Source organism: Carassius auratus, unplaced genomic scaffold (genome assembly GCF_003368295.1).
Source record: "Carassius auratus strain Wakin unplaced genomic scaffold, ASM336829v1 scaf_tig00008058, whole genome shotgun sequence".
NCBI classification, from domain to species: domain Eukaryota; kingdom Metazoa; phylum Chordata; class Actinopteri; order Cypriniformes; family Cyprinidae; genus Carassius; species Carassius auratus.
Genome location: NW_020523902.1, coordinates 232599 through 259858, shown reverse-complemented (window position 1 = coordinate 259858; position 27260 = coordinate 232599). Strand labels below are relative to the sequence as shown.

Here is a 27260-nt window from a genome sequence, read left to right as displayed (position 1 = left end):
TAACAGGAAGTTGGTCATCTTAAGAGATGTATTGTTTTTTAAAATAAAAGTCTCCTTAAAAGACTTTCAATTGTTTCTGCATTGCACTGCACTGAAAAAAAAAAAAAAATTTAAGATTAATATAACGTTTAGTATAACGGATTAGTATATATATATATATATATATATATATATATATATATATATATATATATATATATATATATAGGTTTTTAGTTAGGGATCTGTACTTCAGGCGGCCGTTAAGAAGATTATATATGTATGTGTGTATGTATTTTTTTTTTCTTTAATTTTCATGATATTTCTAATTTCAAATGAACACTACATAATGATCTGATACGATGTTAACTTTTTTATTAATAAGGTGGCCCTATAGAGGAAAGCTATCTTTTTTATGATATCCCAATTTTTATTATCATCATCATAATTATTAATAATTTTATTATTAAAGTTATAAAGTTTATTATAAAGTTGTTATTATTATTATTATTTACTTGTTATAAATTACACATTATAATAAAACTACGTTATAAAATGATTACTATTTACTTGTTATAGGTTACACATTATCATATAACTATGTTTAGAAACTATTTTTTAATCTGGAATCTAAATACTGTTTAAAATATTTTCTTTCATTTTTTCTTGAACTTTTTTACACTTTATAGAGCCACTAGATAAAGTTTAAACTAAGTAGAGAACTGGTAAATAACTTAATAACTTAAGTATTTTTCACAGCTGGAATGGGACAAAATAAGAAAGAAACAAAAAAAGAAAAAAATAATTTTCCACAAATGTTCCTTTGAGTCCGTATCTGTCCCTGATTCCACTAACACACATTAAGCAGTTGATCTCTGAGTAACTGGTGTTGTGAGGTGGATGTGGCGCTGCGTGCTGCTCTGCGCGTGGCCGTCTAGTTCTGTCTGAGGCGCGTGAATGCACGAGTACATAGGCATTATCTTCATTTCCAGTTTCATCGGCAATTTACAGAATGCGGAGGTGAAAACGGCCGCTCTCGCCGATCGAGGTACAAATCCTTGACGGTATACACTTGTATCACACCAGTTAGTATAATATTTATTGTCTGGAAGCCGATCCTGGGAGAGAATCACGCATGCATTCAAACAGAGGATTATCGCGGAGGAACTGCCTCGACACCATGAGCTGCAGTTGGGGGACGGAGCTGTGGGTGAGTACAGCCGCGCGACACTGAGGCGAATGCATCTACAAGATATTATGCAATATAATGCACCACATAATTAAGATCTCTATTAGTAACATGCATTTGCCCATTAGTGACGGATAAGTAGCCCACCGCACCGCCCATTTTGAGTGTCTCCGACCGCAAATTCTAGCTACTGTTACAGGAATCTTTCCTTTCACGATTTTAGCCCTGGATTTTATGCATGAACGTCCAGGGGTTTTTTTTATGCTAGCAAATGCATGCTCACTAAAGCTCATTCAATGCAGTTATTAGCCATCAGCATTGACTAAGTACCCTGGATGGTAATAATCCTGGCCTAATGCTGTCCTTAACCACATGAAAGTGAATGAGGCTGGAGCAGGTGCACAGGTTATTCACATGCATGCCCTTTTCAGCTTTGATGTTGCAATGTGTATGTAATAAAGTAAATGTGTTACATTGTTGCTCCACACGTTACAGCTTCTATTATGATTTTAAATACTTAATGTTCAAGACTGTCCCTTTTTTGCTGTAGCATCACGCAACCTTAACCTAGAAACAACACCATAATGTAGGATAAAATAAATGGTTGTGTAGCCTGTGGTTAAACATCCGGGCTGCTAACCAAAAAGTTGAAACCTGGCAAGGTTCCACTTAATCTCAATTTGTTGTTCTAAGTGTGGATGAGACCAGGGAATGTGGAAAGATGGGGTAACATCATCAGTTCAACCAATTAGAAACTAGTTATGGGGTGAAATCATCTTACATTTTATGTAAAATCATTTTTTATTTTTAACTATTTTAAATTCATTTTAAATGAGTCCGTTTTAAATAATTTCCAAAGTTTTAAAATTGCTTGTTTTTATTTTTGTATTATTTTTTTGTATTATTTTTTTTTTTGTATTTATTTTTTTTTATTTTAAAGTTATTTGAACGTACATTTGACAACCACAGCCATTTAGTGCATTCATCCATTAGTAGGTTAAGACAACGATGCTCCTTGTAGTTGACAAGAATTCAAGTTATTTTAAAAATACTTTAATCTGTAGCAGACAAATATGGAAATATTGTATTAACGTTTAAGACATATTGTGCACCGAATTACAGACACTGAAAATGTTGCTGTGGGTAAAAAGACATCAGTTAATAAGTAATAGGGCATTATTCAAATTGACTATTTAAATGGGCAGATACTCTAAAAGCTATGGGAAACCAGGAGATTCAGATCAATATGTTTTGTAACAGTAACCTAGTGGCTAATAGGTTTCAGAACAAGTTAAATGCTCGGTGATGGATGAAGTTTGTACTGTGTATATAGCGATAAGCATTAGGCATGTTACGGCTGCAGGGCCAGCAGTGCTGAATAATGGATCTGACACATTGCCAATGTCAGAGAATACTGCAAACTCATCAAATTATATGGGATGACTTTCATTCTCATGGTATTTTGATATCTCTCCTCTGGGCCCTCTTTCACAGATATATCAAATCCATCAAAGCAAAATCTATAGTTTTGATCTCCTAAAGTGTTCTGTTGGCACTGTACCTTCTTTGCTGGTTCATTTTTTTGTCAATGTTATATGAACATGAGACACACTAAATGGTTAGTCCTTCATTGGTTAACTTTCAGTCTGACGTTTTTCTGTCCTTTGCAGGATCAGTTTGATAATCTAGAGAAACACACTCAGTGGGGCATTGAGTTTTTGGAGCGCTACACCAAGTTTGTGAAGGAACGGTCTGAAATTGAACTGAGCTATGCTAAACAGATCAGGTAAGATAAAGACAGATTTAATGTCTCAAATTTGTATTTTGATTTTCTTATAAGGATAGGGTGAAGTCATCATGAATTAGATGCTCATATTTTGTCATTTGAAGTCTATAGTCAGTAGCACTTTATTCAGTATAGATTGTTTTAAAGCAGCTTCACAGTTAATAAAAAGGAAAGCATAACTTATGATTCACAGTAAATTGTAGCATACAAATGTTCATAAAGATGTCAGTGAAAAACAAACATAAAACAGGTCACATGTCCAACATGTATTACCATGGATACCTGGTTTCCACGGCTCTGACCCACATCTTATTATCCACCACTGCTTCTGTAATATTTCTTGCTGGCTGCATTTTAGAAGTTTATTGAACAGCAGTTTCCACTGGAGATGTTGACCCCGATGACACCGGATGACTAACCAGCATCATCTGCTGCGCTCCTGCTCAAAGACATATGCAGAGAAACCTCCGCATTTATTAATAAACCCCACAGCTGGAGCTCACACGGGCACCGCTCGCCGATATGACCAGACGTACAACAAACAGCTCCGTTCTGTGTGTATTTTCTGATCAAATAAGAGAAAATCCTCTTTTTGCTGCCGTTCGCTCAGTCCGTGCGTTGTTGTTATTTTTGAGAACCGTGTCATACTGTATTCTGCTCAAAAGAAAGAGTCTTTAATTCACAACATCTCCCAGAGGCTTTTTTTGTAAATCGCAGCCATGGGTGAAAGATTTATTAAGCGCTAAGCACATGTTAGCAGATAAACAGCATCGACATGGATCTGTCTGGCTGAGGAATAATAGTCCTATAAAAACCGCTGGGTTGGGTTATTCTAATGAGGATTTATTTATGGCTTTGTCAACCTTTTTCCCATTTGCCGTTGCGTATTGACGCATAGGGCGGCCCATTTAGGCCGACCGCGGGGAAACTAGCAGACAATAAAGCAACTGCTTCGGTTTGGTCTTGTCAAGAAACTGCAAGATGGTGATCTGCCTAGCAACACGTCAGACTCCTGGGAGGTACTGTTGGGTGTGTGCGGAGAGAGGGAGAGATGCAGGAAAAAGCATCGAGGGGGCGGCACCATCAGCATGCGCTCTCACCATCATAATTGATTTTGAGCCATTTATAGGCCCTCTTGAAATTGATCACATAATATGTATAAAGCAGTGATTTTCTCGTTTTCAGTGTATCATTTGTCGTTTTCCTGCACTCAGATTTCCACTCTGATTGACAAAGGTCAGCCTCGTGAGTCGGACGCCTCCTTCAATTATTTTAATGAGGACAATATTAGCTTTTGTTTGCGCCGCAGCCTCGCAATGCCCCACATGCAGCATTAGACCTTATTTGTCATTTGACACGTACACAATTGCACTCATTCAAATTTCTGGGAGACAAAGACACCTTTGAAATCAGTGAAATGTCTTGGTTTGCATCGCTTGCTGCAAAACAGATTAAATTACTGTTTTTAATTTTAGGGTAACTGGGAGTATGCAAGTTAAGAAACAAATTTTTTTTTTTTTTATTACTATTTAAAATGTGCAGTTTATGCACCACTAGCTTCACCAAACTTGATTGCAAAGATAAAGACTAAACACTCCCTCCATTAGCCATTGTTTGGACAAACATAGTCTCACCCTTAATCTCACACCATTGGATGAGCCAATATCAGGCTGGTCCAAACAGGCATCATTTACAAATTTCTTGTTTATAGTTGCTTTATAGAATAAAGTGTTTTTAACATTTTGACCAACTGTCTTTAATCTGTCTTCTTATAGGAATCTGTCCAAAAAGTATCAGCTCAAGAAGAACTCCAAAGAGGAGGAAGAATTCAAGTGAGTGAGAACAGTTTGGCGTACATAAATCATTCACATCCATTGAAACGTTAACGTAGCTATTCACTAATGATGTTTCGGATTTACTTACACAAAACAGTTTATGCCTTACTACTGTTGAAAAGTTTGGGGTAGGATTCCAGTGTTTTTGAACGAAGGCTCTTATCAAAATATGAAACTTTTAAAAATATTATTTAAAAGAAAAATAACACACTTTTCGAGATAAATCTTTCACAAAAAGAAATCTATTATGTTACGAGTTGACACCAATTGGGTAAAAGTGACATTCAGACATTTTTAATGAGACTTAAGGGTCCAAAGATGTTAATATTTTGGGGCCACTATGTATTTTGTAATTATATCGGACAGCATTCATATCACACCAGTACCAGAACTTTAAAAAACTTGAATTAGGTTGATCACTATTGTGTCGATTTTGCTTTTGAATTTATTTTGCTTTTCAAATGAATCAAAAGAAACTACACTACTTCATCTTGCTTCTTGATGATGTATTAATGTATTAATTTTTCACATTTGCCATCAGGTACACCACAAGTAGAGCATTTCTGATGACCTTAAATGAGCTGAACGACTACGCGGGTCAACACGAGGTCATCGCCGAAAACCTGTCCACTCAGATAATTGCAGAGTTGAGCCGCTACACTCAAGAACTGAAGGCTGAGCGAAAATCGGTAAGAGCATGTCTTTTCTACGCTTTTCTTATGACGATGCCAAAAGAAATCCTGCTTTGGGCTTTCCAGAGATCGTTTAAAAAGAATCAAATCCCTCAATAATGTAGATCACCAGTTAAAGAAGCGTGAAACCACAAAAGTAATTCCTTCTCTGCTCTCAGAGTTAATCACATAGGAATATGGTATTATTTTGTTTATGATTTCTCCCAGCTCTTTGGAGTGAAGCCAGGACCCATGTGGGTCATGTATTCAGGTCAGTAGAGTTGAGAGGGTCGAACACCCCCCGCTCTCGGCCTCTCTTGTCTACAGGTTCGGGAAGCCTCTGTCTGAGGCTACTTGCTGGAAGTAATATGACAGTGGAGTAAAACACCACCACAATTTGAACTGAGGGAGGCTCCGTTAATGCATTTTGTCTTCCTTTTGTGTTCAAATGTCATGCCGAGAGAAAGTGGTCTTTATGTATTTTTTATATAGAGAGTCGTGGTACGCCGTGACACAAGCCATGGCCTGTGCTGGTTTGTCAGCGACGTTTATGATAATGAGAGCCCCTAAATAAACTGTTTGTGTTCCAGTGAGGAATTCTGCAGTGAATTAACATTTACTGTACATGAGTGCGTCTTTGCTTCCGTAATTAAATTCTTTATGGAATGACGAGGGATTTGGATTCAGCAAGAGCTCTGGAATATAATCTTCCTAGCAGCTGCTGTCTGGCTGAATGTGTCATATTTCGTTTAATCAGCTTAAATTCCAATTAAATGTCTTTTCAGGATAATATTTTAAAAGGAGATGTCAGTAGCACATTAATGACATGTCATGACTGTGCAAGCACTGAAATATCTTAATTTCTTTTTTTCTTTTTTTTTACCTAAAATGGAGTACCTTATTTATAAAAAATACAGTCTCTCACGGTTGGTTTCCAGTATGAATAGGAAAATATTTAACGGCAATATTGATATTTTGTACATATTTATAATTATCAGATTAAACTATTTTATTTCCAAGTAATACAGTTAATTAATCTACTTGGTGCTTTAAAGGAACAAAAAGCAGTTTACCTAAAAATTGACATTTTGGAATATAGTGAACAAGCTACTTTTATGTTACTTCACTGTCCAATTTGTGTGGAAAAGAACTGCTTTGCTTTATATCTCCTTTTAGAGTTTATGAAAATTAAAATTTTTGGATGAGCTGTTAATATAATTGTTGTCAAATATGTATATATTGGCTTTGAATGCATCTCATTGGATCAAATTTTCGAGCAGTAACTGTGTTATAACTAACATTATCCTAATTTATCTAATGTTCTGCAGTGATTTTATTATCCTGTACTGTTTTTATTATTATAGGATTCACACTTCACTGCAACTTTGTTTTATGTGCTATTTTTCTTTTTACAGAACTGTGGCAGTGAGTTTTGCACATTTTCAATGCATTTTCTACAGAGAAATGTAAATGTAAATAATGTTGTTCTTTTAAATTTTCTATCCATCAAAGAATCCTAAAATGTATCAGTTTTCACAAAGATATTAAGCAGCACAACTGTTTTCAACATAGATACCAATGCAGCAAATCAGTATATTAAAATGATTTCTGAAGGATCATGTGACACTGAAGACTGGATTAATGATGCTGACAATTCAGCTTAGCATAACAGGAATAAATTATACTTCATTATGCATTCAAATAGAAAACATTTTAAATCGTAACAATGTTTTACAATATCACTATATTTGTATATAAAATAAATACAGCCTTGGTGAGCATAAGAGACATGCAAAAACATTTTTTAAAAATCCAACTCCAAACTTTTGAACAGTAGTATTCTAAATTTTAGATCAATTTCTTGTCTTTTCTTTCCTCAAGCATTTCCATGATGGCCGCAGAGCGCAACAACACATTGAGAATTCCTGGAAGCAGCTGGAATCGGTGAGTCAGTTTAACTAAACAGAACATAGTTTGAATATTCAAATTCGTTCTGATACTGGTCTCTCTGTCATCATCTGTCTAAGATATGAGCTAGAGCTGGGCCGCCTTGCACAATAAACACTTGTGTGAAATCATTCACAGGTGCCTGTAAAAAAAAGTATCTTTCAAAATGAACTATAACCTACAGCTACAGGTTTTAATACATATCAAATATATGACTAATGGTACATAAAGAGTACCTAATTAAAAGCTGGACTACATTTTCCAGTCACATGACAGTGGCATACATTTAGTTTCAGCAATGAATAGTGCTATAATCTAAAATATTAATTACTCATTTTAATGTAAAATGTTTTTTGTCTCTTTCAGAGTAAGAGAAGATTTGAGAGAGACTGTAAGGAAGCGGATCGCGCCCAGCATTACTTCGACAAGATGGATGCAGACATTAACGTGACTAAAGCAGATGTGGAAAAGGTATGTGGATCACGTGTGTGCGTGAGAAGAGACAGATTCTGTCACAAGCCCCTCATTCTCCATGACTGCTTTCATGCTTTTCTGTGAGTCTGTGTGAATGATCCCTCTTTGAAATGGGGCGGTGGTGATGGATGCTGATAAAACTGAGGTCAAGTTCAACTTTCTGTAAGTTAGAGTGAATCTGGCCTGATCATATCTTATTCCTCACCTGCTGCTACCTTATTGTACCTTGCCTGAAATCGCAGAAAAAAAAAAATTCTCAAAGGGACAGTAAGCACAATAAACTTGTGACCATATTAGTACCTGCTAATATTTAAAGGATTTTTTTTTTTTTTGGCATTGGGTGATTTAAAACAGATCATATGTATTTTTTTCCAATTTAAACAAACCAAATAATATCTAGTTAAATTCCAGGTTTTTAAAATGCAAACAGTGTATCATCTTTTCTACTGAAATTCATGCACAAAATTATTAACTGAAGCTTTAGTATGAACATCAGTGCTGAATTTAATTAATAAAATTAAGTAACACTGTGACTAGGGATGTAACGATTCCCTCAACTCACGACTCAGTTTGATTCACAATTTGTTTCGATTCACAATTTTTTTTTACAAAATGAGATTTAAGACAAATAAAAGCGTCCACTAAATAACAAAATTTTAATATTATGTAAATGTTAATAACAAATCTAAATTGAAATTTTAAAACTAGGCCCAAATCAAATAAATAAGTTACACAAATAAAAGAAATCACTTCATATAAAAAAATAAAGCTTTGTCTGTGCTCTCTCCATTTAAAATTAGGCGCAGACAACCACTGCATTTTAATTATGACCTAAGCAAAGATGTTGCATACATGCATCTATACATCAAAAATATATGCATGAAACAGAAACAGCAGACGAGCTGAATGAGACGCAGGATCACTCCCTACAGCAGGAGGCACTTAAAGTCTTTTCTTGGTTTTCGCTGTAAATAAAAACAGCGCTACACTTATGAACTTTAATATGCACTCTACAGAGGCAAGATGAAAAGAAAAAATATCATCTAAACTTTTCTAAAGACCATAAGTTCCCCTCATACATGCACTCATATAAACTCCTAGCCCTAATTGAATCGCGATTTGTTTAGCATCTCATTTGAATCATCAAATATTTGAATCGATTTTCAACCACCTAAAAATGACTAATTTTTTAAAACTATTTCAATGACAAAGTAAAAAATTTGTCTAAAAATGCAAATTTCAAAATCAACAACATTAGGAAATTTAAATGTTCAATAATGAAAATAAGCTCACAAGCCGCAAAAAGGAAGGTAGTTTTAACGATAAGAAACAAAGACAACTAACAAGGCAGTAGCCTGTTTGTTTTGAATCTAATGGTGCGTTCATACCAGATGCGAACAGAGCGTCTGGCACGAGTGATTTCAATGAAAAGTCACGAATGACACGGCGCGAAATAATTTGACACGCGTAAAGCGTGATCTGGCGAAACCCGCGAGTTGAAAAATCTGAACTTTGGCGAAATTTTGCACCGCATTAACCAATCAGGAGCTTGCCTTTTAGAAATGACGTGACGGAACAACAATGGAGGACAAAGTCATCATTGGTCTATGTGGATACCCGGAGCTGTATGATTATTCTTCATACTTTTAAAGAAACGGGAATAAATAGGATCTTGCTTCTATATATAACATATTAATAGATTAATTGAATAAAGACCAAAAATTTGATTTACACCAAACTAATTATATTTTATCTTGAACCACTATAGAGACATCAGTGCCAGCGGCACATGTCAGAAGGTCTAGCTGAGGTGAGACTGCTCTAGGCGGATACATGATCACATGGAGCTTGTCTCCGAAAATCGGCGAAACACATTTTTAAATAGACGCTGTCTTTATAAATAAACCACATGTTTACAACAACTACATTCTCGCCTGAAATACTTTTAAAACTACATTTCATGACACGATAACAGTAATATTTTGAGAATTATCAGAAGAAAAAATGGTGGTTGAAATCACAATTCTGCGTGAACTCAAAGAAGCACCCCCATGATGTGAATTCGTGTCTGTTGTGAAATTAATTTCACGCGCGAATGAAGTGAATGAACTCAAAATGTTCAAGCGTCCAACTATGCACAAATAGCGAGATTTATTCTCGCAAGTCGCGTCTGGTGTGAACGCACAGTAAGACCAATTAACATTTGGTTGATTTGAATGATTTGGATTTGGTTTTGGTTTTTGTAGATGTCTTCTTAAGTACCTTCTGTTATTAGTGTGTCTGTGACACTAATCGACTCTGTCTTTGTTTTTTAACATGTCTTAAAGCGGTGTTCTCTCAAGGTAGGTTTGATCCAAGAGTCGTCTTTGTCAGTGAGGAGTTTGTTAACTTGTTCGGTGTATTATCAGCAAAGAGTGTTTGTCGTAATTTTTGTTGTTTTTCAGTTTTAGCTTTTGTTACGTTCACGTCTATGATTACAGAGAATCTTTCCTGTATTCACCTTGAACAAATGTACAGAATAAGGCTTGTCATGGAAGACGTTAAAATGGATTTCGATTGCGAAAATGGGCTACGTTGTAAGGGTTGTTAAGGATTTCACAAAATCAATAGCTATTTACTGCACAATTTACTGTCGACCACAAAAAGTCCTGAGTCTGAGAGTCTGTGCACACTGTCTGGTTCATGTACATGCAGTTGTTTATGTACAGTGGCCCCAAAACTCATTTAGACACTTAAAACTGGATGAATTTCATTGCATTAGTTTTCAGTTGTAGAAGCACATTTTTCAAGCAAAAGATTTCAGTTTATTAATAAGATTAAATGATTAACTATATAAATATTGTTTACAATTAAAAAATTGTGTGACACTTTGTGGATGTAAAAGTTTAGCAGAACATTTTCATAATTAGCCTATCCCTGTGATTAAGGTGCTAGGACTTTCAGTAAAAAAAAAAAAAAAAAAAACCAGTTGACTGAAAGCAAAAATGGTAGCTTAATTGTTTTGCATATGCAACTTGAATTTGGATTATATTTTGTTTATCGCAATGATACTCACATATTTGTGTGGGTGACTTAAGTGTCGAAATGCTTTTTTGGTCTGCTGTATGGGTTTAGTTAGTAAGCATGATGAATGGATGTCTGGTGTGGTTTATTTGGAGCACTTTGACATTTTGTTTTTGAACATTCATTGTCATTTGTGTGTGTGTGCGCGTGTGTGTTTATGTGTATTTGTTTCCTCATTCACTGTTGGTTTGCCATCATGTTCTTCTTATCAAAGTCTTCTTCATCAATAACACACTACCATACTACTCATACTTCTTCTGGTATATATTGTTTATGTGTAATAGAGTACTCAACCTACAGTACAGTACCCAAAATGTGCTGTATACAAGCAGAGCACATTGAGCTTGACCTTCCATTTCTAGAGAGCTCCACACATGAGATGAGGTCAAAATATATATATATATATATATATATATATATATATATTATATATTTAAGAATATGTTCCTTCTAGGGTTGTAATGAGACACTTATCCCACGAAACACGAGACTGGGTTCATGAAAATTAGATTAGACAAGATTATTAGACTAATTATTTTTATTTTTTTATCACAGTATAAATGTCTTTTATATAGTCTTTTATAAGTATTCAACAGTTTCTGCTCAACTGAATAAATGTACTAATGGCACCACGTGTCAGTTCAGTGGTAAATTAACTAACAGCCTTGTTTTTGGATAATGCACATTTTCTGAGTGGACGCTCCGTGAATATTATGTCAAAGTAAATTATTTACATCTCATACATCTCTGTGGAATTGTCTACTAAAAAAAAATCATTCATATATCAATTTAACTCTATAAAATATACTATGACCCACAAATCTCCTGAATGAATTACTGATAAACTCAGATGTTTAAGCTGTGTACATCACTTGATTATATGTCTATGTTTGATTTGTGATGTTTGCGTTGTTTTTCCTCTCTCACTCTTGCACAGAGCGTTTGATTAAGTGTGTAGATCACTGACTGTATCGATCTGAAGTTGACACCAGACTACCCTTAAATCTTTCTGTAATCTGCTAATTGACTCTCAGTGTTTGTTGACTTGTCGTGTCATAAAGGTGATCGTTTTATTTGTCGGTCCTTGCCCTTTACGTTCTGATGTCATCCTTGTAGAAAGGATCTTAATGTCTTTTCTGCTCTCTGTCTGTTTTGCGTTTTCTGTTTATCTAGGCGAAACAGCAAGCTCAGATGAGGCATCAGGTAGCAGAGGACAGTAAAAACGAGTACCTGACCTACCTGCAGAAGTTCAACAAGGACCAACATGAGCACTACTACGCGCTTATACCACATATCTTTCAGGTGAGAATCTCTCTCTGATAAATGACAGATGTGTTCATTGTTATGCCAGATGAACCATGAATGGCATATTGTGTGTTCATAACGTGGTGTTTTCTGTCTTGCAGAGGATACAGGAGATGGAGGAGAGGCGGGTGGGCAGGGTGAGGGAGAGCATGCGGGTGTACACGGAGGTCGAGCGTAAAGTATTGCCCATCGTCAGCAAGTGTCTGGACGGCATGACCAAGGCAGCTGAATCCATCGAGCCTAAAATGGTACGTTAAGTGCTGCGACTGCTTTGTGCTGAAAATGCAGCATGGTTCCGGATTACATAGCCATCTGTTCCATTCCACAAATCCCATTCAGTGAAAGTCTTTTATTAAGCCATACAAAACTTTTTTTTATCAGTGTTTGAGAATAAAGGTTCTTGTTTAGATTGTTTTTATTTATAAAATCACACACACACACACACACTTACACAGTGCCCAATCAGTGATTGTTTGTTTCAAGAACTAATGACTCTTCTGAGTCAGCTCTTTTAATGAACCAGTCAATAAGATTGTAGATCTACTGTATTTTCCGGACTGTAGAGTCGCACTTTTTTTCATAGTTTGGCTGGTCCTGCGACTTATAGACAGGTGCAAAATTAATTTGACATGAACCAAGAGAAAACATTACCGCCTCCAGCCACGAGAGGGCGCTCTATGCTGCTCAGTGCTCCTATAGTCTACACTGAAACATAGAGCGCCCTCTCGTGGCTGTAGACGGTAATGTTTTCTCTTTGTTCTTGGTTCTAAATAAATGGGACTTATAGTCCGGTGCGACTTATATATGTTTTTTTCCTCATCATGATGTATTTTTGGACTGTTGCGACTTATACTCAGGTGCGACTTATAGTCCGAAAAATACGGTACTACTTAAATCTAAATTGAAAATAAAAAATCAAATAAAAATCTGCTGTTTCTTGGAACGTGTAATAAACTATTTTAATTGGACCTTTTCAGTCAATACTGTTCAAAATGTGGGGTCAGTAAAATATGTTTTTTAATATTTTATACTCACCAAGGCTGTGTTTACTTGACCAAAAATACAGTAATGCTGTGAAATATTGCAAGAATTTAAAATAACTGTTTTCTATTTGAATATATTTTAAAATGTCATTTATTCCTGTGATGAAAAGCTGAATTTTCAGCATCATTACTTCAGTCTTCAAAGTCACATGGTTCTTCAGAAATCATTCTATTAGTTGTGCTGCTTAATACATTTTTGCAGGATTCTTTGCTGAATAAAATGCTGAATTGAAAAGAAATCTTTTGTAACATTATAAATGTCTTTACCGTCACTTACGATTTTTTAATGCAGTTTTGCTGAATAAAAGTGATAATTTCATTCAAATAAAGAAAAATTTTCAACAGTAGTATATGTAAAATTCAGCTCAACGCTGAAAAAATAAGATAGAAGTGAAACAGGGGGAAAATAATAAAGATTCAATACAATGACATATTGATGCACTGCGTCACAGATAGGACTATGATTTGTAGTTTTCTGGATTATTTTTTCCAAATGAAGCCAGCAAGATGAATAATATAGCAGTTCAAAATGCTAACGAGTAGTGATCGTCACGGAGCATCATTTACCATTAATAATTTACAGCTGCGGGGGATCTCTGGCAGCTAACGGGGCTGATGTGCTCTTTGTTTGTCTCATCTGCTAAATCCTGTTCCAGCGCTCATGTGGCCGTCGCCATCCTGTCCAAATAGGGCAGATGGGGAGTCTAATTTCCACAGCAGCACTAATTGACTCACACAAGCTGGGTTTTGCAGCAGATTTAAAGTGGCTTAGTAACAAAGACTTAAGCTTCCCTGTGACTTCTGGACTGCGCGTGTGTGTGTGTGTGTGTGTGTGTGTGAGTGTGTGTGTCTGTGTGTGTGTCCTTTCAGAAATAGTGTGCTGGCCATATGAAGCAGACCTCCATAAAAACATCCTCCTGCAGAAAGTTATTTGTTTATATAGTAGGGTTATGGACGCCTCATATAAATGCTAAAAATAGTCTCTTGTTCTGAGCTGAACAGCACTAGAGGGATTATATGGAGGGGATTTGTCTTATTTCTATGGTGGAAGTGCATCTCATAGTCTGTAGGACATAATTGCTGCAATTATGATGTCAGTTTGAAGGTACGGTCGTCATTTCCACACTAATATTTCCACTTTAGAAGTAGTTGAATACCTAAATAGATCTCATCATTTTATTAATAAATATTTTATTTTTTATAAATAATTAGAAAATAGTAATATTGTTAATTGAATTATATGTACACACAAACACACACATGATGTATCTACTACTAATTTGAATAGACTTAGAAAAGAGATTTAAGTGTAACTAACAATGACTACAAAAAGTAGGGCTAGATTTCAACCTAATCTCTCTTATTTGGTTATGGCACAAAGCCTGACATTTTTTTTATTGCTGTTTTTAATCTCAGGACAGCAAGCAAGTTGTAGAATCGTATAAGTCGGGCTTTGAGCCGCCGGGTGATGTGGAGTTCGAGGACTACAGCGTGTCGATGAAGAGGGCGGTGTCTGAATCCAGCTTCCTGAACGCTCGTGGAGAGAGCAGACGCCGGAGCAGGAGCAAACTGTGGCCTTTACTCAAGAGGAATAAGGTGCGACATCAGACAACATCTTCTGAAGCCTAAATAAGCAAATAAAACTATGCTTCTCATTAATAGCCAATTGAGGAACCTTTCCTTCAACCAATATGCTCGTATAGGTTGTTTGTCCAAATCACTGAAATACGACCCATCAGAGCGTATACTACAATTGCACCCCTATCAGCTAAAGGTTGTTTTCATTTTAATGTTTTGTACTCTTTTATTTGCACTCTGATTTGCATTTCGTATAGCTCAGTTGGTGGATTATTGCGTTATACCTTGATATGTAATCATGCTATCATGGGTTCGATCCCAGGGAACTCACGTGCATGAAAATGTGTATGCTCAATAAATCATAATTTAGCATGATTTCTGTGAGGGTTAGGTTTAAGGGTGGGGTTAGGTGTGGTCATTCGAACGAATAAGCCACCTAGTAAAATATGTACGAATTACTGTGAGATCGGTGTAAAAAGCCCACACATTGTATTTAAATAAACATACATTTTGATTGGTAATGACGTTATACGTCATTTCATGATGACAGACGCAACGCGATACTGTCATTATTTTTACACCCGCTAGAGGGCGCTTAACTTTAAAACGTAAATTTAGGTCATAATAAGGTGTTTGCACAAACGACCTACATGGTCGTTTTTTGTTGGAGGACAGGCTCCAATCAAGATGCCGTTGTGTATGATTTTATGTCCGAGAAAAGCTGAATAAATGATTTGTGCTATTCATATTCAAGTAGATTTAATGCCATTAAAGAACGTTTGCAGTGGTTATTTTACACAAATAGTTTCATGCAGTTTGTTATATTGGAATCTTGTAGTTCTGATAATTAGCAAGACTTATTATCTGTTTATGCATTTTAATAGTGCAATTGTATTTAAATTTTGATAATATTAATGAGATAGGAAAAAGTATTTTAACTTATTTTTTTATGCCACTAGTTTTTAAATGTATAAATGTTACGATTGCATAAGAGAACATATTTCTGACATGCATCCCCTTTAATAAAGTCTGCGGCAAGTTTGTCGCAACGTGAGAAGTTCTGAACATTTGCTTTGCCCCTGAAAGTTTCTCTCGCCTCATACTTTCTCTTCCTGTCTTCCTCCATTCCATTTCTCAATGTGCTCCATCACACCTTCATCTGTAGCTTATGTCTTTGTTAGCGTCACCCCGCCAGCCCCCTCCCCCTCCCCCCACATCCCCGTCCCCGGACGGCCTCCCCAACGGCCCCCAGTCCCCGCAGCAGCCCAAGGAGCCCCTCAGTCAGCGCCTCAACGACTTCATGGGCACCAAACACAAAATGCACTGCCTGCGGAGCCTGAAACGTGGGGTAAGTTCACGAGCCGCCACGTCACCTCTGTGTCTTCTGTTTGGATCTGATTGGACGACTCCAAAGACTAAAGCACCATCCGCTCAGTTTGGTTATAAAGTGATGTGTGGATGTGTAACATGTCTCATTCTCATGCACCATCCTAAACATATCTGTCTTAACAGCTACATAAGTGTGTGTATTAACACTTTTTTCTTGTCTTAACTTTCACAGCTTTCTCTAAAGCTGGTAAGTCTAACTTGCTATAAAATCCCCAAAACTTAGTTACAAAAATAAGCAAATTATGTATGAGAGTCAAACTTTTGGCATGAAGCCTGCCAATTTTAAATTTTTTTGAATGCAGTATGTGCTGGGCGGTCAGTGGATGTGTTTTCTAGGTCTGAGACTAGGTTGTTATTTATCTTGTTTATGCAGTGTTGGAATCTTTTTGTTTTTTGTTAGTTATTAACTTTCTGTCTCTCTGCAGGGAACAGGTCAGGAGGACTACAGTCATCTGCCCCCCGAGCAGAGGAGGAAGAAGCTACAAGCTAAGCTCAATGACATCAACAAGGACATCCAGAAAGAGATGGATCAGAGGTAAATCATCCAATAGCTGCCGTGCTGGTTATAATATCAGCCAGATTCCTCATCATCATGTAACAAACTGTTCATAAGAAGTACTACAGCTCAAAAGTTTGGGGGGGCAATACTTTTTTTTACCTTTATTCATCAAGGATGCCTTAAATTGATCAAAAGTGACAGTAAAGACATTTAACATTTTACAAGATTTTTATGATTGAGATTTCATATACAAACTGTTATTTTAAACTTTCTGTAACAATTTAGCATATGGACCAATTCTCACTTTTATCTAGTTGCTTATTAGCGTGAATATTACTAGCATATTGACTGTTAATTAGTATTTATTAAGCACATATTCTCCATGACCAATACCTAACTACCTTACTATTAATTAGTAGCAAATCAGCATTTTATTGAGGCTAAAGTTGATAGTTAATAGTTAGTTAATAAGAAGTAAGAACTTGTAAGTTAGTAAGAACTGGACCTTAAATAAAGTGTTACCGAACTTTCTATTCAAGAAATCCTGCTGAAACATTGTATCATGATTATAACAAAAGTGTTTTTAACATTGATAATAATAATAAGAAGGAAATGCTTCTGTGCACCAAATCATCTGTGACCCTGGACCACAAAACCAGTCTTAAGTCGCTGGGGTATGTTTTTAGCAATAGCCAAAAAAAAAATGTATATGGATCAAAATTATATATTTTATTTTATGCCAAAAATCGTTAGGATATTAGTAAAGATCATGTTCCATGAAGATATTTTGTACATTTCCTACCGATTCCAGATTTTCAAATAGTTGTATCTCAACCAAATACTATCCTATCCTAATAAACCACACATCAACGGAAAGCTTATTTATTCAGCTTTCAGATGTTGTATAAATCATAAATCTTTTCGAAAAATTGACACTTAAGACTGGTTTTGTGGTCCAGGGTCACATATTACTGAAGGCAGGAGAATCAGCTGCTGAAGATTCAGATTTGATCACAGGAATAAAATACATTTGAAAATAAATGAAGATAGAAAATGGTTATTTCAAATTGTAACAATATTTCACAATATATTTCTGTTTTTACTGTATTTCTGATCAAATAAATGAAACTGTGGATAAGATAATGTTCAAAAAACATTTACAAAAACACATACTATCCCCAAACTTTAGAATGATAGTGCACTTTATGTAATATACATGAGCAGACATGATGCAACACATTGTCATATTCAGTTCATATGCACACGCTTCTTGGTTTTGCTAACTCTTCTTCTTAAAATTGTTTGCAGGGACGCCCTGACTAAAATGAAAGATGTTTACATTAAGAATCCTCACTTGGGGGATCCAGACAGTATAGATCCACGGTTAGAAGAAATCACACAAAGCTTGGAAAAACTGCAGCTTGAGGCACAGAAATTTGAGGTGAGGCCCTCACAAGTACAGTCCTCAGATACCTTCAAAAAAAGTGGGTTTAAAATATGGATATCGAGATCCAGGACTCTTACAATGAAAGTAAATTATACTATTCAGTCAGTGGAGTGATTAACGATTACAAATAAATGAAAAGAGCTGTGGTTTGTGTGTTTTCAGGGCTGGCTGACTGAGGTGGAGAGGAAGCTGCTTGAAAAGGGATCTGAGTCTCAGAGAAGACAGAGCAGTCATTTTGACTCGCAGGGCAACACGCCACTTACAAACAACTACGGTCAAAGCCGAGAGAGGTACTTCAGTCCCTAGACAGCAGGGCTACCCAGCATGATGCACTGAATGAGATTAGATAAATATAATAGACATTGTTATAATAGACATTAATGAAAAGATCATTTATGTTAATTACGAAAGCCTAACTTCCAGCACAGTTCAGAATGGATATGGATGCATCTCTGAACTTTTTGACAAAAAAAATAGCATTACAAGTGGACTTGTGGCAAAAATAAAAAAACAAACTTGATGTTTAATGCTGTTCATGGCGTTTAATGCTATTAATACTTGATCTTATTTTGACAACCTCATATGAGACGCTTTAAGATTAACTGTTTAGTCTGACTATAACGTCAAAGGTAATTTGGTCTGTTTTACGTATTGCATGTCTTCTGCACATAGTCCGGATGGCAGCTACACGGAAGACCCCAGCACAGAGACCACCATGCAGTTCAAATCTCGCAGCACTGAGTTTGATGAGGAATTTGACGAGGAGGAGCCTTTACCCACCATTGGAACATGCAAAGCACTTTATCCATTTGAAGGTATCAGAAACTAGCTGGATCATCTTCCAGAAGGAAAATGTGTTAATAATTATGATTATAAAATAGTTACAGAGCCTATTTGCAGTTTTTGCAATAAGAAGTTTTAACTACTATCAACCAAAATGGGGTTTTCAGTTCTATTTTTTTTACAAAACTAATCTGAGAAATATATTTAGTCAACTGTATCTTAACCTTTTGATTGGTGCTAAAGTTATATAATGATTTTATAATGAATAAATGGCAAAGATCTGGATAAAACTGAAAATGGAATGAATAATAATAAAAAAAAAAAAGACTTCACAATCAAAAGTAAAAACCTAAACAAATTACTTAACTAAAAATCTATAAAAAAAATATGCTGTTATTATTTACTTCATTTACCATGAAATATATGCTAAATTATTAAATGTACTCAAAATTAAAAAAAATTCAAATTGGTTACTAGACGAGACTGATATAACATAATAATAAAATGTAAAAAATATATATATATTTATATAAATATATATATATTAGGGCTGTCAAATGATTAAAATTATTAATCAAATTAATCAGAATTTTCAGTGGATTAATCAGGATTAATCACTATTTGCAATTACACCTGAATCCTAACCATTTTTTTTCCTGAAATGCATACCAAAAGATAAATAACAGGACACAGATACATAATTTTCATGTATTGATTCATCAATATGTGGTTCTTTTTTTCTGAATTTCAAAAGTTTAACATTTACTTAGATCAAATTTACCTGAGCACTATATCAAACCATGCCATTTAACTACAGATAGTGTAAGAGTTACCAGTGGTTAAATATAGCCACATATCTATGAAATTATGCATAGAGAAACTCGAAAGAATGAACTCAGAAACACAAACATGCGCCACCATCACAAAAGCAGCACTCTGGGCACTCTTGTTTTTGGGAGGTGTTCATTTGCTCTGCCACAATACTTTAGGATCGATATTTTCACGTTCTGAAGGCTTCAAGTGCCAGTAAAACCAAGTAAAAATGCATATGCTTTTCCAAACAGCTGTAATATTCGCTGGATTACGTGTAGTCGCTCTGCGCATGCGCAGTTTGAAACACAGGACGCTATAACAGGAAGAAGCTCCAGCGTATCAACTACCAAAGTCGTCTCTGTTTATCGAGCTTGGCATGAATGTATTTGAGAGTAACAGGGATAAAACCTTAAGCTTCTTCTGTGTTTTTGTCGCGGCGCTCGCTGCTGTTTTTTACTATCTTGAGAATTCAGAGATCGACAAGACTTTCCTGACCTGAATAATTTGTCACACTGCGCATGCGTGAAATGTGTTAAAAAATTTGACGTAATTAACAACAAACAACTCTGAGGGGTTTATCAAGCTAGGTGGTGCATTAGAAAAGAAGCTCATCACCTGTTTCCAAAATGCATCACAAACTGCTTGAAAAAGCTGTAAACTAATTCCACATTGCACAAGGTGCAAACAACCTTACGCCTGTTCCACACCAATGTTTAAGTTTTTTTTTCAAGTTTGTAGGTGTACAGAAACCAAGTAATAGCACTGGATAGTCTTCAATGTAAAAATGAAATATACAATCAAACCTACATTTATTCATACAGCTTCAACATTTATCACATTATTACAGTTTTGCTATATATATCAAAAATTATATCTGGTTTCTGAATAATTATTGGTTTGACTGATAAAACTACAAAGACATTCAGTCAAGAGCAGTGAGTGATTTTCATTTTCATTTTCTTGGATTAACATTACAGCAGCCAGTAGCTAAATTAGGTGCGGTCACTTTGATGATGATGAACGCATACAATATAATTGTAACGCTGAGTCAGGGACGTTATGATCCATAAGCAGCTTTATTTCAATAATCAACAGAGTAAACAGAAACAGGTCAATCAGGGGCGTTAGATACCACGTAGACAAATCAGAATCATATACCTTGACAGAGCGTAGAATCAGGGCTGGCGGCTGGCAGGCAGAGGCGAGTGAACAAGGCAGAGGTCGATAAGGCAGGCGGCAGAGAATCAGAGTCCAATAAGCAGTCCAGGTCATACACGGAAGATCCAACAGTGGGAAAACGCTCGGTAATGTCTGCATGGGCAAAACAAGACTTCGCGTTTGAGAGAACAGGGCGAGTTCCTTAAATAGGGGATGAAGATGAGCGACACCTGTGCAGGTAATCAGCCCCAGGTACGGGGTGTATGGGAAATGGAGTTCTGAAGGAGGTTAATACTCGGGTGACGGTTCCCTCTGGTGGTGATCGGAGGGAGCCACAGAGGTTGTGTTTGTGACAATAATACACATCCCATTTTTTTCCTCAACTGTTTACTTTCACTTAAGAAACAACTGACAGTTTTTTCGAGCATAATTTCCAAGGTGGATATTTTGACATATTTTGTATGTACTTGTCGGCCCAAGAGCAAAAATGAGCAAATTCGATGTTCAAGCGTTTTGAGACGCCTTTCTCTGCGTGAGCCCTGAACACCAGAACACAGTGAGTACTGAATTGGGCTCTTTCACATCTTTTTGTTTGTTCAAACTGCGATTTGTATTTGTTCGTTTGGGTGCAGGAGGGACTTCGAGCAGAAGAGAGCTTGGTTCAGTGTCGCTGTCCGTGATACGCGGCTCTCTCTCTCGTGCGCACCTAACGGCACGCGCTACTCTGTTCAGCTTTTCCGCGTCTTGTGTTTGGATGCTTTAATGTTTAAATCGACAAGCGGTACGGCTTAAAAAACACGTGAGAAAGATAAGCTTTCGTGAGGATGCGCAGAAGCGGCCCGTCAACTGTCCTGAGCATCTTTTTAGGCTGGCCTCAACCAGTCGGTTATATAAAATATCAAGATGAAAGTCATCGTAGCTTGCTTAGTATAGACCCAGCTCCCAACCCAACTTTGAGAATAGATTAACGGCGATATTTTTTTTTATCACCGATAAGAGTCTCGCGTTAACGCAGCACGTTAACGCCGATAACGGCCCACCACTAATATATATATAATTATTATTATTTTTATAAGTTGTCATGCTTGTTTTGGAATCAAACCCACATTGTGTATTTTTGTGTCTTTAGGTCAGAACGAAGGTACCATATCCATGGCCGAGAGTGAGATGCTGTACGTAATCGAGGAGGATAAGGGGGACGGATGGACCCGTGTCCGCAGAAACGAGGACGAGGAAGGATACGTGCCCACATCCTACATCAAACTCTTTTTGGACACGAATGCCAAAGGTGCTATGACATACATATAATCCCCCGGAACGCACCATAACTGAATGCTGTTTAACTGTACATACAGTAAAACATCGTGAAAGTGTTCTTATTGAACAGAGGAGCAGACCGCAGAGCCATAAGATTAGTGAAATTAGGCAATAAAGACACAGCTGCTGTGTAATTTTGACATACCTGATGGAAATGGCTGCTTTACCAACATATCATTTTCATATTTAGCATTTAAAGCTATAACCAAGATATGTAGATACTCATGTACTTGTTCATATTTTTAATGATCTCCAAGCAATCAGATACTTTAAGTAGGAATTAAATTATTAGAAAATGTCAAAAGCAAATTTTCTGAATCCTTCTGGCAATAAAGATAATTATTTACTGATATTTTTGACCTTCAAACTACAGAATAAGTAGCAATCCTGCATTTTAACTATGGTCAAACTGTGTTTTTAATTAGAATAATTTTCTAAGACGTCAAAAATATCTGCCTTGAGAGATGGAATATAATATTTTCTCAGGTGTTTACTTTGGTGTACATCCTTGTACCTCAAAAAAATCCGGAATGTACGGGATTTTTTTCTTTCTCCAATGGCAAATCACATTCCATTTAAAAGCATATCGCTAAATGTGAAGAGCTTAAGTAATTAATGCATGCATCCGTGAGACTTTTGCTAGCTTTGCATTTACTGCTGTACAAAAAAAAAAAAAAAGATATATACTCATGGACCCATAGTTAACGCGATGCCTTTCGGTGTTGTGAGCGTTGAAGCAATAATTGAAAAGATGCATGTTATTCGTACACTGACCAGCATGGAAAACTTACAGTTAACATGAAGTTAAATAGACATTTTTCCAGAAGGTCATCGCCGTGTGTGAGGAAAACCGCTCTATGTGCATGCTATAAAACCAGAAAGGCTATTAATTGCTGCTTAATAAAATGCTTTAATAATTAATTTGTCCATAGCTTTATCAGCACCTGTTAAATAGGCTTGATAAGTGTCGCAGTTTGTATGGTTTTATACTGTTCCTGTCTTTAATTCACACTTCATGGTGGGGTTGCACTCTGAAGTCGAGCTTCCGAGGTTTATTGAATGTTTTTAACCCATTGCTGTCTGTGAATCAACGATTGTACAGGAGTTCTTGTTCTAACATGTCTTGTGTGATTTTGTTTTTTTTTGTTTTGTTTGTTTCTTTTTTTTTTTGCTTTTTGTTTCTGTTCCTTTCTTTGCAGATCCCTAAAAGTGTTTGGCTGGCACAGGAGTGGCAGGGCAAGCGTCCTTGCGTGAAACGTCCTCCTCTTGTAACTGTAGTCAGAGAGCTGGCAAATGGGGGACTAACTGAAAGGATATTCCATTTTTAACGCAACCACTTTCACTGAACCCTCTCGTCGGCCATAAGAACGCAAACTGCTCTTTTTCATGACTAGCGTGCTGATTATTTGCAAATCTTGCTTCTCGTATGGACCTAGAGTATTTAGCCTTGTGCCGTAGCTGCTTGCCATCAGAGCCGAGCCTTTAGGTTTGTTCGCTGAGGCACAGAGTAAGTGCCGCGTTCATGTCTTGTTATTGCCTGGCTTGCTTCAGAGCCAAGAGGAGTTTCTCATGAAGACATTAGACTTGATGAATATTTGTCAGTGCAGAATGTTCAGTTATGTGAAAACTATAAAAATGTGGGGGATATATGGGACTCATTTTATACAATATATACTAGCGTTGTTTTTAAAGTTATTAATTCAGTGTTTGCAAGGCGGCAGTGTATTTTAATCTTTTGCCCAATTTTCTGAAGTCAATGGTTAGTTCGTGGAAATTTAAGATTACGATTTTTATTTTTTTTAATGGACTGATGAATACAGTTTTCTTTCCTATGATTATGTGTCTCCTATTAAAGTCAGGGATGGACATATTAAAAGGTTTGTCTTTTTGCCCTTAGGTACACTACTTTTCAAAAGTTTGGGGTCAGTAAGATGGAATAAATAAATAAAAAGAATACTTTACACAGCGAGCATTAAAGCAATGCTTCAAATTGATCAAAAAAGGGACAGTAAACACAAAATTTGGAGTTCAAGAATCTTGAAAAAAAGTACCATGGTTTCCAACATTTATAATAAAAAATGTTTTCTTAAGCAGGAAATCAGTATATTAGGATGATTTCTGAAGGATCATGAGACACTGAAGACTGGAGGAATGACAATTCAGCTTTGCCATCAAATTAATAAATAACATTTTATACAAATCTACAAAAAAAATAAAAATAATATTTCACGATATTACAGTTTTTTTTTTCATCATACTGTGCAGCCTTTTAGAGAGCATACAAGGCTCTTTTTTTTTTTTTTTACAATACAAAGCTTACAAACCCCAAACTTAAGATCTTTAAACTTATAATAACAGACAGTCGTTGTAATATTTGCATAGTGAATTCTTTCCTTTCAAGCTATAATTTTGCCTTAACACTTTTGCTGTCTTGCAAGCACTGATAATTCCATCAGGAAATGCAAATCTAGCGATTATTATTAATATGATGATAATTGCATAATCATCCCCTACATTTTGTGTGAGGTGCTGTTGTAGATGATTAGTTCTCTATGGCTGGTGAAGCGGTAAGCATCTTTTCTGGTTCTCTTACTCTTTCCTCCCAGAGAAGAAAGAAGTGTCACCTCACTCACTCATTCACACTTTCTTCCTGCGATGTGTGCACAGCTACTCCCTTCTTCCTCTCGCTCTCTTTCTCACCTCCTCTTCTGTTTCTCTCACTCTCGCTGTCTCAAACTCTCGCTTTTCCCCTCGGCGCTCTCAGGCAGATTTTCTCTTTCTCCTCTGCTTTTTTCTCTTGAGCTGTTTTTCTGTGTCTGCCCTGTTGTGTCAGGCTGGTTTTTCCGGAGTTAGTCAAGTAAATTAGTATTTGACAGATTCATTTAAACACACATGGAGTTTTTTTTCCATACAACCACAGTAAAATTTCCAGAGCAAACTTCCCATGTTTTTACATAGCCTAATTTGGATAAGACTGTCTTTGATTTACAGTATATTATTGTTTCACCTACCGTATTTTTCGGACAATAAGTCGCACCTGAGTAAAAGTCGCATCAGTCCAAAAATACATCATGATGAGGAAAAAAACATATAAGTCGCACTGGACTATAAGTCGCATTTATTTAGAACCAAGAGCCAAGAGAAAACATTACCGTCTCCAGCCGCGAGAGGGCGCTCTCTATGTCTTCAGTGTAGATTATAGGAGCACTGAGCAGCATAGAGCGCCCTCTCGCGGCTGTAGACAGTAATGTTTTCTCCTGGTTCATGTCTCTTAGTTCATTTCTCTTGGTTCATGTCAAATTAATTTTGATAAATAAGTCGCGCCTGACTATAAGTCGCAGGACCAGCCAAACTATGAAAAAAAGTGCGACTTATAGTCCGGAAAATACGTATATGCTAGTTGAGACTAAATGTCTCATTGCATATTCTGGTAGACCTTTGTTATGAATTTTAGCTTTTTGCCAATTGACTAGATAAATAATTGATTTAGGTTAGTTGATTACTTGGTTAATAGCTGATATTTATCGTGGAGCTAGAAATATTGCAAACAGTTGTGAAATAAAATAAATAAAACTAAAACATTGTGCTGGTATACTGTGAGCAGTAAAGCCCGTTTTCTTTGATTCAATTGGCCAGCTCACTCATTTTGACATCGATGAGCGCTGTTAGACTGCTATGGTAGACCGGCCTAAACATTTACATTTGAAGGCTTTTGTCATGCTAACAACAAACAGAGCAGCGTCAATATCATATATTGGCCGTTTCTAATTATTGGCCAGGAAAACTTGTCTATGACGGTTGTGGCCCTGCTGAAAGCCTGCAAACAGACAAACATGAAAAACTCTTGAGTCTCACTGCTATTTTATTTTTGAATGTCTCTCAGCCAATCAGATTAGAGGGCTGCAACCACCTGTTGCATACTCATAGAATCGGACTCCATCAGAATCAGCTGATGAAATCCCAGACGTCCTCTATTAATAAATGCAACTTAATTAGCATGTAGGCTTCAGCCTCTCTCTCTCTCTCTCTCTCTCTCTCTCTCTCTCTCTCTCTCTCTCTCTCTCTCTCTCAGCGCGGTGGATGTGGCTGTGTATGGTGTAGCTGTAGTGGTGCAATAGATGTTGATGGTGGTCCTCAGCTAGTGCTGTGTTTGGACGCATGCATGCTTGCCCTGTCTCTGTGTATGTGCCAGTCTTAAGGGGTCCAATTCTCCATAAAGTTCAAGCCTTCGGATTCTGATGGTTGAACTTAAGCTTTTTCAATTGTGTTTGTGCCTGTTTTTTCTTCTCTACTTTTATCTTCTTGAGTGTTTTATTTCTTTTGGAAAATATATGCATGGTCTTGCGTCTACACATCCCCCTAAGTTATTCTTTTCAATTCTTTTACATTGTTTTAGATTCTTTGGTTAAATCTCTCTGAATGATTGCAATCCAGGGTCCAAGATTAACAGTCACCAAGTAAAAAGAAAAATGGCTTTGTTGAGTAAAATGAAATGTAACTTGCCAGCTGGCTTGTAACTATTAAGAAATGTGACAATAAATGGGTTAGGTCTATAAAACCTGCTGGCTTTAAGTGATTTATTTGTCATTCAAAGACAAAATGCTTGAATATACAACACTATTAACAAGATTTTTATTTTCTTCTGGAACTGTATGTCTTCTATTTCTTGCACCAAAATACTGTTTTAGTTTTTACCTGCACTTTCTACCAATATAAAATACAGTAGGGAAAAACATCTTACATAATTAAACTGTCATGTATGTTGAATAAAAAATATCACAAAATAGAGTTTGTTAGTGCATAAGAAATATTTACAGCTGATAATTTCTGTCATTTGTTAATTTTGGACCCTGTCAGTATCATTCTGATTTCATTTTTGATGTTAAACACAAGTATTTACCTCATTCAGCATAGTTTTGAGCTGCTCTTCAATAATAGGTTCTGAACATGACAAATACTGTCGCATCCATTCATGAAGAAACAC

General features: G+C 36.3%; 1 protein-coding gene across 6 annotated transcripts; it reads left to right on the top strand.

The window, feature by feature from the left end:
- The first annotated feature begins 856 nt into the window (after positions 1-856).
- On the top strand, positions 857-25386 carry fnbp1a (formin binding protein 1a). 6 transcript variants are annotated; one of them, XM_026245054.1, is made up of 18 exons: positions 857-1189; positions 2839-2954; positions 4730-4786; positions 5331-5478; positions 7342-7404; positions 7774-7878; positions 10209-10223; positions 12118-12246; positions 12351-12497; positions 14709-14888; positions 16036-16218; positions 16432-16446; positions 16685-16794; positions 18067-18199; positions 18368-18495; positions 18878-19020; positions 22089-22247; positions 23476-25386. In XM_026245054.1, the coding sequence occupies exons 1-18, from the start codon at positions 1115-1117 to the stop codon at positions 23481-23483; spliced, it is 1914 nt and encodes a 637-aa protein (XP_026100839.1). In that variant the 5' UTR covers positions 857-1114; the 3' UTR covers positions 23484-25386. The 6 variants fall into 6 exon arrangements, with proteins under 6 accessions (XP_026100839.1, XP_026100838.1, XP_026100843.1 ...); XM_026245053.1 differs by having other exon boundaries at positions 22089-25386; XM_026245058.1 differs by lacking the exon at positions 16036-16218 and having other exon boundaries at positions 22089-25386.
- Positions 25387-27260: the final 1874 nt, after the last annotated feature.

Bases quoted from the DNA above. Each gene is read 5' to 3' on its own strand.
- fnbp1a (XM_026245053.1), top strand. From the start codon at position 1,115: ATGCATTCAAACAGAGGATTATCGCGGAGGAACTGCCTCGACACCATG. The intron at 7,405-7,773 runs GTGAGTCAGTTT...TGTCTCTTTCAG, and splicing joins CCTGGAAGCAGCTGGAATCG to AGTAAGAGAAGATTTGAGAG. The intron at 19,021-22,088 runs GTATCAGAAACT...TTGTGTCTTTAG, and splicing joins AGCACTTTATCCATTTGAAG to GTCAGAACGAAGGTACCATA.